The sequence below is a fragment of the Ammodytes marinus genome (assembly GCF_949987685.1).
Source record: "Ammodytes marinus genome assembly, chromosome: 13".
In the NCBI taxonomy this organism is placed as follows: Eukaryota; Metazoa; Chordata; class Actinopteri; order Uranoscopiformes; family Ammodytidae; genus Ammodytes; species Ammodytes marinus.
Genome location: NC_137217.1, coordinates 20,658,777 through 20,673,519, shown reverse-complemented (window position 1 = coordinate 20,673,519; position 14,743 = coordinate 20,658,777). Strand labels below are relative to the sequence as shown.

The 14,743-nt window shown below is 41.8% G+C and overlaps 1 protein-coding gene across 1 annotated transcript; it reads right to left on the bottom strand.

Moving 5' to 3' along the window:
• Positions 1–3,771: 3,771 nt before the first annotated feature.
• On the bottom strand, positions 3,772–10,936 carry pklr (pyruvate kinase L/R; the record flags this gene model as incomplete). The annotated part of the gene is made up of 11 exons (XM_080038868.1): positions 3,772–3,878; positions 4,045–4,159; positions 4,686–4,752; positions 5,651–5,817; positions 5,954–6,106; positions 6,836–6,986; positions 7,709–7,982; positions 8,865–9,051; positions 9,841–9,972; positions 10,076–10,167; positions 10,798–10,936. The coding sequence occupies 11 exons, from the start codon at positions 10,934–10,936 to the stop codon at positions 3,772–3,774; spliced, it is 1,584 nt and encodes a 527-aa protein (XP_079894994.1).
• Between the last annotated feature and the right edge of the window lie 3,807 nt (positions 10,937–14,743).

Below are 14,743 nucleotides of genomic sequence, written 5' to 3'. Positions count from 1 at the left end.
GTTGCTCTCCCCCCGAGGCCCTCCCACTGCTCTCCACAGCCGACCTCAGGGCTCCAACGCCGGTCATATTGGCACCGGATTGCCGGTATTTTGTAGATAACGGAGCTCGCCACCCATTGGCCGTCGGTGTCCTGTCTGTATGTTCGGGGCTGCTCACCCAATCTAGCTATTTTCTACTCATTATTTTAGAGATTATTTGAGCCGTACGGTGAGTGAGTGAGGGACATTCATTCGCGGATGAATGACAAGGAGACTTGATCCTCTGTAAGGAGGGATGGGTTGTTAATGGCCATAAGGGACGCATATAGGCTAATAGGCAACACGCGGACGCTCACCCCTCCAAGGCGCACTGATTCATTGTGACACGCACCAGAAACACGCACACAAAGAACAAACAAAAAAAAACAGACAGGGACGTTCCAGACGACAGAAACAAGTCAATTCACCATTTAGGTCCTATCTAGCACATGTTCTAACGGAATCCATGGCGCGTTGTCATTTCCAATATCCGAGCGGATGAAATAGTCATCATGACAGAAGCCGCGCGGAAATATTGCCTGCCCGCGACTGAAGCGCTCAGACAACAGGGCTATTTAGTCAAACTAATTCCGGAATGAACTTGGTGTTCACAATCTGACGCCCCAAATCTTCTGTTCTCTCCTCAGCAGCCGCGGCCATCTATCCCCACTTCTCCCGACTTTCAATGACAATTGGTGGTGTCCTTCCCCCTGTATGGCACCGAGGACAGATGACTAGTCCCTGTAGGCTTTTGCCATCGAATAAACTGCACCGAGGTAAAACGGTCCCCTGACGAATTCAAAAGCTCACTTTAAAAATACATTTTTAAAACAACTTGTTGAGCGTTTAAGGTGGCTGCTCATTCACACACTGTTCGCAGTCCAGTTTTAAGCCCAAAATTGACTTCTCACTGACTCATCATCACTCAGAGGTCGAGTCTGTACGTCCACCGTGGCACGCAGCGCTTTCAAATTAAATATTAAATAAATAAATGTGCATTAAAGGTCTGGTTCTAACGGGTATGTTGCCATGGCATCCGCATCCCCATTATCTGTCTCCCAAGGCCGTGTGCCCGGCAGGCGCAAGACCATCTATGCGCAAGACGCACGCATCTCTCGTAGGTAGGCATACAGGTTGCACGTCATCCTCTCTCACCATACAGTGACGGAGCACGTGGTGGAGAGAGAAAGAGAGAGAGAGATAAAGGGAGAGAGAGAAAGAGCGAGGATGAAACTGCATTTAAAGGTGAAGTAAGCGGTTTATTTATGTTAATATAAGTGTAAAATCCAGTGGCGATTTTGGGTTGGAAACTCTGGAGGGGCCATGCAGGAAAATAATCTTATAACGCAATCCAGAAATACCACATGTTACTACCATCACAACACACACAAAGTAGCAAGTGACAGAGGGGACCAAAATTGCAGCTGAATAATGCCATCACTCAAACGCGAATCTGACGACATATATTTGGCTATTATATCAATAGCACCACCAAATGGCAGTGTTCAAGATCTCACAATATAAAAAACTCAAGATCGAAACAACAACGTGGCAACAATAAAAACACAACGGTGCACACCCTATAGGCCTACACAGCAATCAATATACAAAGCCACCACTCACAATATACCACAGCCAAAGAGCCATTTCACCGCCAGAGACAGGTGAACAGCTCCCTCGGGGAGCCCACGTGAGGTTGTGCCCCCCACACACGTATTGCCAGTTAAGCATGCAGAAATTCTAATTCAAACAATAATATGTAAACTACATTATAAATTACACTTAGAATAAAAATAATTACAAATTAGACTCACCAATGACTCACCACTCTCGGTGACTTTGCTGTTAAAATCCAAAAGTCCGTGGATGAGTTCACTTTCACTTTCAAAAGCATCGCCAGGGCGTTCAGTCTCTGCTCTCCCATTGTGTTCCGTGTAAAAGTTTTGATTCTCCCGCCGTAAACCCCGCCCTTTCTACAAATCAGCCAATGAGAAGCAGTCTGGGGCCCTAATCTTCTGGCCCCACTGTCGAAACTAAAGTGTGCGCTGCGCAGGGCCATCTCGGCTGGGCCCCACCGAGCGGAACAGACGAGACGGAGCAACGAACTATTTCACACACAACTACTACACTACAAAAAGTAAGACAATTGCGTTCATCAAATTAAAACTGCGGACATGTAATTGATGATTAACAATTAATTTATTATTAACTTATGCTCAATGCACATTTTTGACAAAAAAAAAAAAAAGTTTAAAACCCTGCCCTGCACGGCAGCGCCCTCTGGTGGGGCCGTGCAGGGCAGGATTATAAACTTATTTTTTAAATTTTATGCAAAGACGCCACTGGTATTCACATAGTGATCACACGTCTGACTCATATAGAGTAGGCCTATATACACTCCATGGTCTCACTGCCGGTGCACGCCAGAGCGACACATTGGTGAATGTTTATGCGCCTGGCGGAGCAGGTAAAAACCCTTCCCAATGTCTGTTTTGATGGTTTTTATCATGTTTTATCACACTTATGGATCTGAGATGATGCTAGATAACTTGCTGCTTGAAGACCGCAGTGCAATAATGTGGTGACGTAGGGACGAGCGAGGGGACTGCTAACTGCAGTAACTGACAGGAAGTTAGCTAAAAGAACCATTCCGCTTACAGCACCTTTAAATATTCAAGTAGGCTACTGTACATTCTAGGAATTTGTTCTTTACTAAAGTATTTGTACTTTATGCAATCTCATGCTTCTACATTTATCAGACAGCTTTAGTAGGCTACAGCGGATAAGATCACATTTTTATAACAATTGTGCACTTTTTGAGAAAAGCATGACATTTCTAACATAGTTAGTAATAAGGTGTATTTTAAGATGTGGAGGGAAGTCAGATTTGGCCCTTGACGGCCGTGAAACGCCAAATCCAAGATGGCCGACATTCCGCTGGGTATAATGTTCAAACTCTCATAAATTGGAACCATACAATGTAATAAAACATTTAAGATGTCATTTCCAAATGAAGTGGACATGCCCAATCATTTGGTGACACTTTTGAGATCATCAGTGTTTGAGGAAACATATTTAGGTTTACATTGGATGTATAAACATAACAATGCTCTTTGAAAGACAAATTCTGATGTATACCAGCGACTCAACAAACTCAAATGTTGGACAGAAAGAGAATCTATTTCCAAGGTAAAGGTGTATGCTAGCTGGAATAGAAACATTAAAGAAGGAAGAAAGGATCATCAGACATGAGAAAGCCCCACAGATATAATTAGTTTACGAGATAACAGTAGGCAGATGTCGGCATCTGTGTCATCTCTGCGGACAAAAAGGTTTCTCATGTGGCACTGCTCATAATAGACAGAAGAATTGTCACATAGATAAGCCTATAGGAATTAATGCCTTTTCTGTTAATTCTGTACAGACTACCAATAATGATTGCAGAGATCATGCAATATTCATTGTCAATCCAATATTAATCCTATAAATAATGTTGATGAAAAGAAAGTCTGGAGGGCTCAGTTAGTAAAGCTGACTTAAAGGCTCAACATGACACAGGAGAACAGCATGTTAAAGTTTCGGTTTGTGTTTTATTTGGTAGGAGTCATTGCTTTCAGGACATGTTAAACAACCATTCTACATTCATGAGACATTCATGCAGGTTTTTTATTTAAGGGGGGCAGTTCTCAGGTTTTCATCACATCTTTTAAGTTGGCCCTCAGGTGAGCCATAGTCAAGTGAAGGGCCAGGTAGTTAGGGTGCACTGACTGCCCTCATAATGTTAGTGTGACCAGAACCTGGGATCCAACCCGTCACCACTATCACCATGTCACCTGACTTGAAGAATCCTCTTGCTTTCCCTGAGGAGGCGGAAAGATAAACAAAGGAGGGTGTGTCAGTCTTATGGCGTATAAATGAGCACACACTCAGAAAAAACAGCATGCACACACACACACACACACGCACACACATACACATACACACACACATGCACACACGCACACACACACACACACACTCACTAACCTATGTCCATGCCAAAGTTGACCCTGTTGTCTACATCGTCGGCCCAGACGGGAGCAGGCAGAGGGTAGAAGAGGACAGGAAACACTCCTCTTAACAGCTGAGACTGGCGTGCCACCTGAGAGTGCAAATATACTGAAGTATAAGTAAAAATTCAGATATGAAACATGTAAAAACAGATTGTGTGTAAGAAAATAATCGGTTTATTAAAAAAAGAAGAAACAACAACAATTTGGTCCTTGACAAGGTTATCGAATAAACATTTAATTTAAATATTCAATATATCACTATCAGGTGAGCCCCCTGACCTTCCCTATAGCACCACAAAATAAACATGACTTCACCTGCAATATCCACATGACCCATCCATCACAGGTAATTATCTATATTACAATTGCTTTGTGACTAATGTTGTGCTCTGACCACAAGTTTCTCTGCAGAAGGCTACATAAAGGAGAAATAGAGATATCACACATTAACACAGTCATCTCTAGTGCTGTCACTATTTACACAGCAGACTGTGAGAGTAAATCCTCCTGACGGTATTACATGTTGTTCGATTTTGAAAAGGTGTGAGTCATCAACAAGACCAGGCAGTTTCAGGCCAGACAAATGTGCTGCTGGTTCACAGGGACAGTCTGTACCTGAGGGCTTCTTGTGACCGCAATAATAGGACAGCGAGGGCGATACCTGGACAGGAGGTGTGCCGACCTGGAGAGAGTAGGGAAATGATAGTGAGAGAAGGGTCGGAATACATTATCAGTGTTGGTATATAAGGAACTGTTGAACAGTTTTTGTGATGTAAGCTCCTGTCATCCAAATGATCCAATAATGAAGTCTCGCTCGAAGTCCCTTTTTGGCCACATTAGAGGCATAACGATAAGGATGGCTCCATCTATACACCACTTTATTCCAGACTGAAACATTGACTTTGTGGAGCTGATGACATTGTTGATAGCGATGATTTAAAAATAGACCATGTGTAGCTTATCTAGAGTTGATAACGTATGTAGAAAATAAATCTATGTTTCCAGGTAGGGGAGTTGGTTTCCATGGCAAACAGCCAGTACACACAAAAATACATAAAAACATGAAAAGGAGCACAATAAACATTTCAAACAACATAACGTGTCTGTACCCTAAGGATCTGCATTGAAGTTAATCTTAAGCTTTTCTGGGATAAAAAGAAAATTAAATCTGTTCCTTCTCTAAAAAGCGTGTGTCTGTCCAGGGGGAAGAAGAGAAACTCAAACACTATGAGCAATATGTTAATTCAAGTCTTACTCTTCGAAAAATGAATCTTAGAGTCTACAGTATGTGTCACTTCTTGAGGTTTAAAGCCCAGTATCCTAGGAGTAATGTTGATATTGGATGAAACTTTACACTTTACAATTTGTGTGGTAGGCTATTGCAATAGGTGATGTGTCCTAAATGTAAAAAGGAGCGTTGTCTGTAGCTACATATTTGCTGTATTGATATGAGAATGATTCTCTCTCTCAGCAAGAAAGCAAATGAGTGAGTATTTCACAAAATAATTTCCCAAAACAATCCCTTAAATTATCTCATAACCACACACACTCTTGTCTGCTGATAGGTTTGGTCTACACACCTGCCACAGGTGGTCAGGACTATGATTGCCCCAGCACAGCATTTGAAGGAGGACTCTACGGCTCCAATGGCTGTGACCTCTGTAGGGTCGGAGGAGAGGGGAGTGAGGCGACGCAACTCCTCAAACAGCTGCTGGTGGAAAATGGCCGCCTCTGCCTCCCTGCAGATCTGAGAGACAGAGACAGAGACAGGGACAGGGAGGGGGGTTTGCGTGGGAGACAGCGGGGGAGAGGGTTATCAGAGGCCAACTACAGTAAGTCAGATGTAAGAGAGTGGACATCAGACGAACACCGCGAACACACACCGAGTGCATCATTGCGACTGCCTTCACAGGAAACAGTCCCTTGGCGGTCTCCCCGGATAACATCACGCAGTCGGCTCCATCCAGCACGGCGTTGGCCACGTCGCTGCTCTCCGCTCTGGTTGGCCGGGGGTGGGCCACCATACTCTCCAGCATCTGTAAACACACATGCACACAATACATTAGCATCATATTAGCCTGGTAACCACAAGCACAATGTCTCCATAAGGCACTGTAAATGGATTCAATCAATACATCCATCAAAATAAGGCACCTCTCATGTCAGCTCTTGTCCAAGATGAGAGAGTAACTAAAGGGACACAGGCTTTAGGGAAAGAATGACGAGAGGAGGTGATGGCTTTGTGGATGGATGGACAGTATTGGATGAGAAATGTGAGCTCATTTAGAATGACGCAGGCGAGTATGGCATTTATTGGTATTCCGGGGACTCAGCATGGCAGACAGTTGGAAAATGAGATGGCTCGCAGTGTTGCCTGAGTGACTGATTTTTCTTGCAGTGGTTAAGAAATGCTTCTAATGCTGAATAGTGAATATGTGTGTGTGTGTGTGTGTGTGTGTGTGTGTGTGTGTCTGTGTCTGTGTCTGTGTGAGTTTGAAAAAAATGTATTACATTTTTTTATTGAAAATGTGAGTGTGCGTTATGCATTATGTAGGAGTGCAGGGTTAATGTGCGGCTATTAGGTTTTAATGTTAGTTAACAGCCATTTGACATATGATTTGACAACACTGTAGTTTAAGTCTAATCTGCATATTTGATATTTTCCTTTTCTGTGTGTGTGTGTGTGTGTGTGTGTGTGTGTGTGTGTGTGTGTGTGTGTGTGTGTGTGTGTGTGTGTGTGTGTTGCGTGCGTGCTAGTCCCTGACCTGTGTGGCACAGATGACGGGCTTGCCCGCAGAGTTGCAGCGTCCTATCATCATCTTCTGGGCGATGAAGACTTTCTCCGCTGGGATCTCGATCCCCAGGTCGCCCCTAGCAACCATCACGCCGTCGCTCTCAGCCAGGATCTCCTCAAAACTGACAGAGAGATTCAATAGGGCAGGGGATGAGGAGGCAAGGGTTTGAGAGTTTGGAAAAGAAAGAAAAAAGGGATTAGGGAGCAAAGGAAAATACTCTTTCTATCTGCGTATCATCCAGAATACATTTGAATGCAGGTCTTGGATTTTGCTCAATGCTTCTGGATCTTGACATTCTATTTATTGATTTTAATCATCTGGACCAAATCCAAATGCATCAGTTAGCGATGAATGGTAGGAACACAAATAATAATACAGTCAAACAAGACTTATCCCGCCAAATGTTGATTCACAGCATCATAATCCTGTAAAATGTAATCTTTAAGATCTGATCTTGAAAAAAATTAAAATAAATCCCATTTAAATAAGACAGTTAAACACTGTTAGTATCCAGCGAGCAGGAGGGGGAGATCAGTAATGGAGATGAGGGGGCTGTGATATTAATTGCGTCAGATAAATTAATTGGCAGCTAGACAGCCACACAGATCCCTTAACATACAATCCAGAGCTGACATATGTCAATCCATCACTGCCCAGCTAGCTGTGCAGTCGCCATCCGATCCAGTGGATTCATTTATTTAATGTCACAGCCTCATTATGAAACTCTCACTGCCTATAGTTACTACTATATCACTCAGAATCACTTTTCCTTAATGGTTCTGATTCAATTAACTCGTACAATGTTTGACTCAAAGGTAAAAGGCATTTCCCTTGTATACTCACTTCAGCACCCCTTGCCGGCTTTCCACCTTGCTGATGACTTTGACAGCTTGTCCGTGCGGCCCCAGAGCTCGCCGCACTTCTTTGACATCCTGTGCGGAGCGGATGAAGCTGGCGAACACCATGTCGACGCCCTGGGCCACACCAAACCTCAGGTCAGCCTCGTCCCGCTCACTCACCGCCTGCAGGTTGATCAGGTCGCTGCCGGGCAGGTTTACGCCCTTGCGACTGCACAGAAGTCCACTGGCTTCCACCACAGTATCCACCCAGTCAGGGCCTGCAAACGACAAGCAGTTGAGGAAGTCATGAAATTATCTTCAGACAGGAAATAGTTCGCGTCAGGATAGTCAGCAATAATTGAAAAAGGAGTTTGAATTTTCTTTTAGTAAATTAGAAGAACAATTTGATCTTGCAAGAAATAATGCAGCTTGCTGAAATATGCTTGATCCTGAAGGAAAATATGTATATACTTTGAAAACGCCCTTGAATTCAGACTTATTGGAGTGGGTATGTATATGTACCTGGGATTTTTCAATACATCATCTTGATATGAATTCTAGGCTGTATAAACAAGGTGACCCACTAATTATAGTGGAGCCTCAGATATGATCCAGACTACATTATAACAATAATGGTGGTGAAGCAGATTATGTGAAGGAGCTGAAAGACTCCAAGGTAACTCATCTTTTCATGAATAGGTTATTCAGCCATGCAAAGACGCCTCGTTTGAAAAAGTCTCCTTTGGAATGAGAGATTGGGATGATCATTATGTGGTCAGATGGGGTGGTTCTTTGCACAATAATGCTGTGAATTGATGTATTGCAGAAAATAAATAGATCATACAGTAGGATGCTGCATAGTGAAGGTAAATTAAATGAGAATGTAAAAGTATTATGGCAGAAATCCTAATGTTTGTGTATGTAGGTATGTACGCTTGGTGTAGATACGTCTTTTATCTTACTCATTTTCTTTATTTCTACATTCTGTTGTTTTCTTAATGACATGTATTTTTTCATGTAGCTATATATATTGTGAAATAAATCATTTATGGTAATCCCTAAATGAGAAAATAAAAGTTAAGAGAAGTGGTAGAAAGTAATGCATGTGGTCACATTACTTATTTGCTTGCACTCTAAGTGCATTACCTGAAGTGCATTACCTATTTCTACAACTTTGAGTGCGATGAGGCCATCGTCGATGTAGATCCTGCCTCCCTTCTTGAGGACTTTGGGCAGGCTGGGATAGTCCACCCAGATTATTTTCCCGTCTGTCTTGTCTTTCTCACTCTCTGCTGTCACCACACGGACATGGCTGTCCTTTTCCAGCTCCACCTCCTCTTCTACTTTCTATACAAAGAAACACGCACACGCACGCACACGCACACACACACCATAATCACCTTTATTAACACATTTTTAAAATCCAGGTGCTGCTGAAGGACAACTATAGAGATAAAGATCGAATTTTTAGCATTCTAAAATGAGAAAGTCTTCATCAAACCCTGATTGATTGAACTCCACACGGTGACTAAACCCACAACAATTTCATTATATAGCATGCTGAGCTCCAGCACGCCAGTATGTTTTATGATGGCTGAATAGAGTCTGGTAATTCACATCAGAGGTTGGGCCAATGACGATGATATTGCGATACCTTTTATTCTGTTTAAACATGCAACAAATTTAACAGCATCATGATATTTCATTTTCACACCAGGAAAAATATTAATGTGTTTGGAAGAATGATGTATATATGAAGATAATATATAATGTAACATTTAAACAATCAATTATGCATCTCATTTAACTGCTAAACAGACTTTAGAAGAGACACAACAAGCATAAATCAGTGTGCAGCTGGCACGTCATGCAGGGCATTTTGATATCTAATCAAGGCATGAAGAGGTTTCCAACAGCTTGGAGGTATTTTTTCAACAAAGCAGACAACAAGGGAAAAACAATTAGATTATGATGAAAAAGCAAAAGAGAGAGAAAAAAAGAAAGAAAGTAGGTTACAACCTCTAAAACATGATGATACAAAGCAGCGGACATTTTTCAGCTCCTCTTACACTTGGCTGATTTTGACAGGTTGATTCGGGCTTGGACTGTTTGATAGATGAAACATAAAATGTTTACCCCTTTCACTAATCCGGTGCGGATCTCTGGACCCTTCGTATCCAAGGCGATGGCAACCGGCCGATAATACAAGGGGTCAGAGGTCAGCGTCTCCACCGCCTCTCGGATGTTTTTGATGGTTTCCCCGTGGTACTGAGGGAGATAGAGAATCAATACGTAGCCAAAGGAGGAAACAAAACGTGTGTGCATAAGTCCCATCTATAATTGTGAAACATATGTACCGTAGCCTACGTACTTCATGTGAGCCGTGAGAGAAATTTAGACGAGCAATATTCAATCCTGCCTTGACCATCTCTTGGAGTTTGGGCACAGATCGGGAGGCAGGACCTGAAACAGGAAAAACAGAAAAGATATTTCACATTAAAATGAGGGTAAAACAATAAGTCGATTGATTGAGAATGAATAACTTTAACAAGTGTAATATGAATTTCAAGATAAAAAAATCACTGGTTCCAGGTTCTGCAATGTGATATCTACTCCTTTTTCAAGAAGAAAACTGAATACATTTGGGTTTATACAGAGTAAGAAGAATCAAGTTATTTCAATATGTCAACTTGTGTAATGGTGGACCTTTTTTCACTACCTCCAGATACTTTACTGTCCAAGGAAGCTATTGGCAGATTAATCAATGATGGAACTGATCCTTAGTTGCAGACCATCATTTATAAAAAAAAAGACTATGTTGGTCTATCTACCAAGAGACAAGAATTTTCGCGAGCAGCAAAGAAATGAAGTCAACGTCTGGTGAGTCACTAATCTGGAAGAACTAAGGAGCCATTTGTATATTATTTTTTTCTTCTAATTATTTTCTCTTTCTTTCTGGCAGAAGATGAGTCAAGCGATCACCTCGAGGTCCAAAGCCAAGTCGCGCCAGGCGCCCGCTATGCCATACAACAGTCTTCAGAAAACAAACTTGAACCTGAGACTCCCTGTCTGTGACTGGGTTGTCACACTCACCGATGGTGCAGATTATGCTGGTGTTGCGCGCGGTGATTGGCTCCTGGTCGATGTCCAGTAGACACAGATGCTCCAGGAAGGTGTCGGCCATGCTGGCATCCAGCTGCTGGCGCTGGATGAAAGAATCCGGCAGTGTCATGGCTTCTGAGTAGCGTCTGAGGCGAGCTGTGAGTGACAAAGAAGGCTTGTCAGCAGGGGTGAAGTCTGTCATGAAAGCACTACAGCCAACTCCACAAATGAATGCAAACAAACTGAACACCTCAAACAGAAAGTTGTGTACTTTTTGTGATAATACTTAAAGTAGCCTATGTGTTAAGAGTGAAGAGTGGAATTGGAAATTACAGCTTGCTACCAAAGATTTTGTATGATTTGCCATCAGAGCGGAGGAAACACAAGGATATGTACGTAAGTATTGACCTGACATAAACTACAGTGTCGAGAGGTCAATAACATTTCAAAGCTGACATTCAGCTGCCATATGAGTCAATTACAGGTGCTGCTCAATAAATTAGAATATGACCAAAATGTTGATTTATTTCAGTAATTCAACTTCAAATGTGAAACTAATACATTATATAGACTCATTACATGCAAACTGAAATATTTCAAGCCTTTATTTGTTATCATTTTGATGATTATGGTTTACAGCTTAGGAAAACCCCAAATTTAAAATCTCAGAAAATTAGAATATTACATGACATCAATAAAAAAGGGATTTTCAATACAGAAATGTCGGCCTCTAGAAAGTATATTCATGCATATGTACTCAGTATTCGGTTTGGGCCCCTTGTGCATGAATTATTGCATTAATGCGGCATGGCATGGATGCTATCAGCCGGTGGCACTACTGAGGTGTTATGAAGCCCAGGATGCTTTGATAGTGGCCTTCAGCTCGTCTGTAATGTTGGGTCTGGTGTGTCTCATCTGCCTCTTGACAATACAGGTCAGGAGAGTTGTCTGGCCATTCAAGTAGAGTAAAACCATGGTCAGTCAACCAGTTACAGTGGTTTCTGGTACTGTGGACAGGTGCCAAATCTTGCAGGAAAAGGACATTGTCATCTCCATAAAGCTTGTCAGCAGACAGAAGCATGAGGTGCTCTAAAATCTTCTGGTAGATGGCCGTGGTGACTTTGGACTTGATAACACAGAGGACCAACAGCAGCAGATGACTTGATAACTCAAATCATCATATAGTAGATGAATGAAAATACTTATCAAAAGTGCAACATTTCCGTATCATAAATATTTGTTTCGATTGGCCTTATGGAATATTCTAATAATTTGAGATGCTGGATTTTTGATTTTCATGAGCTGTAAGACGAAATCCTGAAAAGTTAAATAACAAATGCCCAAAATATATCACTATATGTCTAATATATCTCAAATATATGGAACTTTCACTTTTTGAATTAAATTAGATAAAAAAATAGCTTTTTAATTATATTCTAATTTATTGAGCAGCACCTGTATATGAAAACAAATACAACAATACAATTCAACAGATACTCTTTGATGAGCAACAAAAAACATTTGGAAAGAGACCGGAAGTCTGATAATGCCATATAAAGGAAATATAATGGGCAGCTGGAAATGCAAAAGGGGTCTCCGCACCAGCAATGGTGGAAGGCTCTATTTCAGACAACCTGAGAAAGGCAAAACGCTTAAATCACATAAAACACTATTTCCCTGAGAGTTAAAGCTATTAACAAGTAAGAGGAGATTGTGTCTCCAATGCAAAGCATTGTGGTAGCTGGCTGAGGGGGCTTTGTGCCAGTACAATGGCATCCATTTTAAAGGATGTCACAGTCAGTCAAGCCTGCAATTTCTGCCACCACAGGGGGAGGAGAAAGCAAAGACCAGAGAGGAGACAGACAAGGACGCTGATGACGGCACAACAGGAGTGAGGTCAACAATCAAGAGGTGAAGATGAGGGAGGGAGTGTACGGTTAGGAGGAATATGACCAGACCAGGAGGATTTTTATAGATGTCTAGTACAATGGGAGAGAGAAAAAAAAATGTATTTGGCAAGATTATTTTCTGCACCACATGTTTATCAAATTGTATCAATAAGAGTCTTGTTTTAAATGTGTGCTATAAATTAAAGCCCTCTGTGTTGAATGGACATGCAGAAACAGAGAAGGACAAGATCTGTAGACAAAACTCCCTGACTACCATGGTGACTGGAGGTAATGCAGGATAACACCAACAGGTACATCTCCTCCATCATGTGGCTCTGGTAGCTGCGATGTTTTCTTTTTCTCTTTCCGTCTCTCTCTCTCTTTCTCTCTCTCTCTGTCTGTCTGTCTCTCTCTTTCTCTCTCCACCTCCTTATGACCCAGTTCTGCCGCGCTGCTGCACACATCATTGCGTGTCCCACTGAGTTCTTCCTCTGACACCTCCCAGAGTGTACACATTGAAACACAACACACACACACGCACACACGCACGCACACACACACGCACACACACACACACACACACACACACACACACACACACACACACGCAGGTACCTGTTACTGGAAGGTTGGCTATAAATAACGCAGACATCAGGTCAAAGACAGTTACAAAATATCAATCAATGCACAGCTTTAATGCCTGATAAGAAAGGTGACCCAAGTGATAGGTGAGACCTGTTTGCAGAGGGACATGAACCAGCGTGAACACAGCATGTGCATATGTGCGATCAATGGGTCCAACTGTGACTCTGCACTAAAGTTCAAAAGCATCTGACAAAGGACACAATGGTACATTATCGGCCCAACAAGTTAAAAAGGGGCAAGTGGAATAATGTACATGATGGAATCATTTGATGCCGCGTAAAGATATTGAAAAATGACAAACTACTGAATTATCCACGATACTAATATACAACTAAACAAGTTCACGCAAAGTGTAACAAACATCTTTGGATTTTCAATCCTGCTGAATATTATATATATACAGTATATATATATAGGGGAGAGTGGCCTGAGTTGTGCCAGTGGGGATATTGTGCCACCCCTTGTTTCTAGAAAACCATAGAAGAAATTGGAAATGTGACCACATATTTAAGAAGAGCCATCCATTTAACCAATTCTGTAAAGAAGGGAGAAACATGGAATAAGATATAAGCACATTTAAGCTCAAAAAACTGTTTTTTGCCTTTCAAAGTAAAATTTCCATGATCAAGGTTTTTTGATTATTGTGTCTGAACAATTATAGACACGTTTGAAAACATTTGACACATGTTTTAGTGCTTCAGTATGCTACACTTTGTGTCTATATAGTTAGCACGATGTCAGCCCTAAACTGCTGCATCATGCTTATTATCCAAAATTCTGGGGTTGGGGTGATTTGTGCCAGAGGGCCTGGGGTGAGTTATAAGTAAGTAAGTAAGTAAGTAAGTAAGTAAGTAAGTAAGTAAGTAAGTAAGTAAGTAAGTAAGTAAGTAAGTAAGTAAGTAAAATGTATTTTAAGCACATTTATAACAGTTTGCACTGTCCAAAGTGCTGTACATAGTGCATTCAGTAGGTAAAAAATTAAGGTAAAATAACAATAACCAAAATAAAAGACATAAAGCCCAGACATCCACATATAAACAAAGATAGTAGTGCAGAGGTAAGATAGTTAATGGGGAGGAAAACCCAGGGTGTACAGATGGGTTTTGAGCCTTGATTTAAAGGCAGAAATGGAGGGGGAATCGCATATGCCAGGTGGCAGTTGGTTCTACAAGGGCGGAGCAGCTAGTGCAAAGTAAATTTCTGAGAGTTGTGCCATTGGCATGGCTGTATACGCTGGCCACCAAAAGAAAGTGATTGTCTACAGTAGCTCAGAAGAGACTGACATCTCCATTCCACTTAACGACACCACTGATGAGAGTTCAGATGGCCAGAACGATTATGATGGTGACTTTGTCATTGTGAGCTTTGCAGGTAAAACCATTAGATTTGCTAGGCCTTGTTTA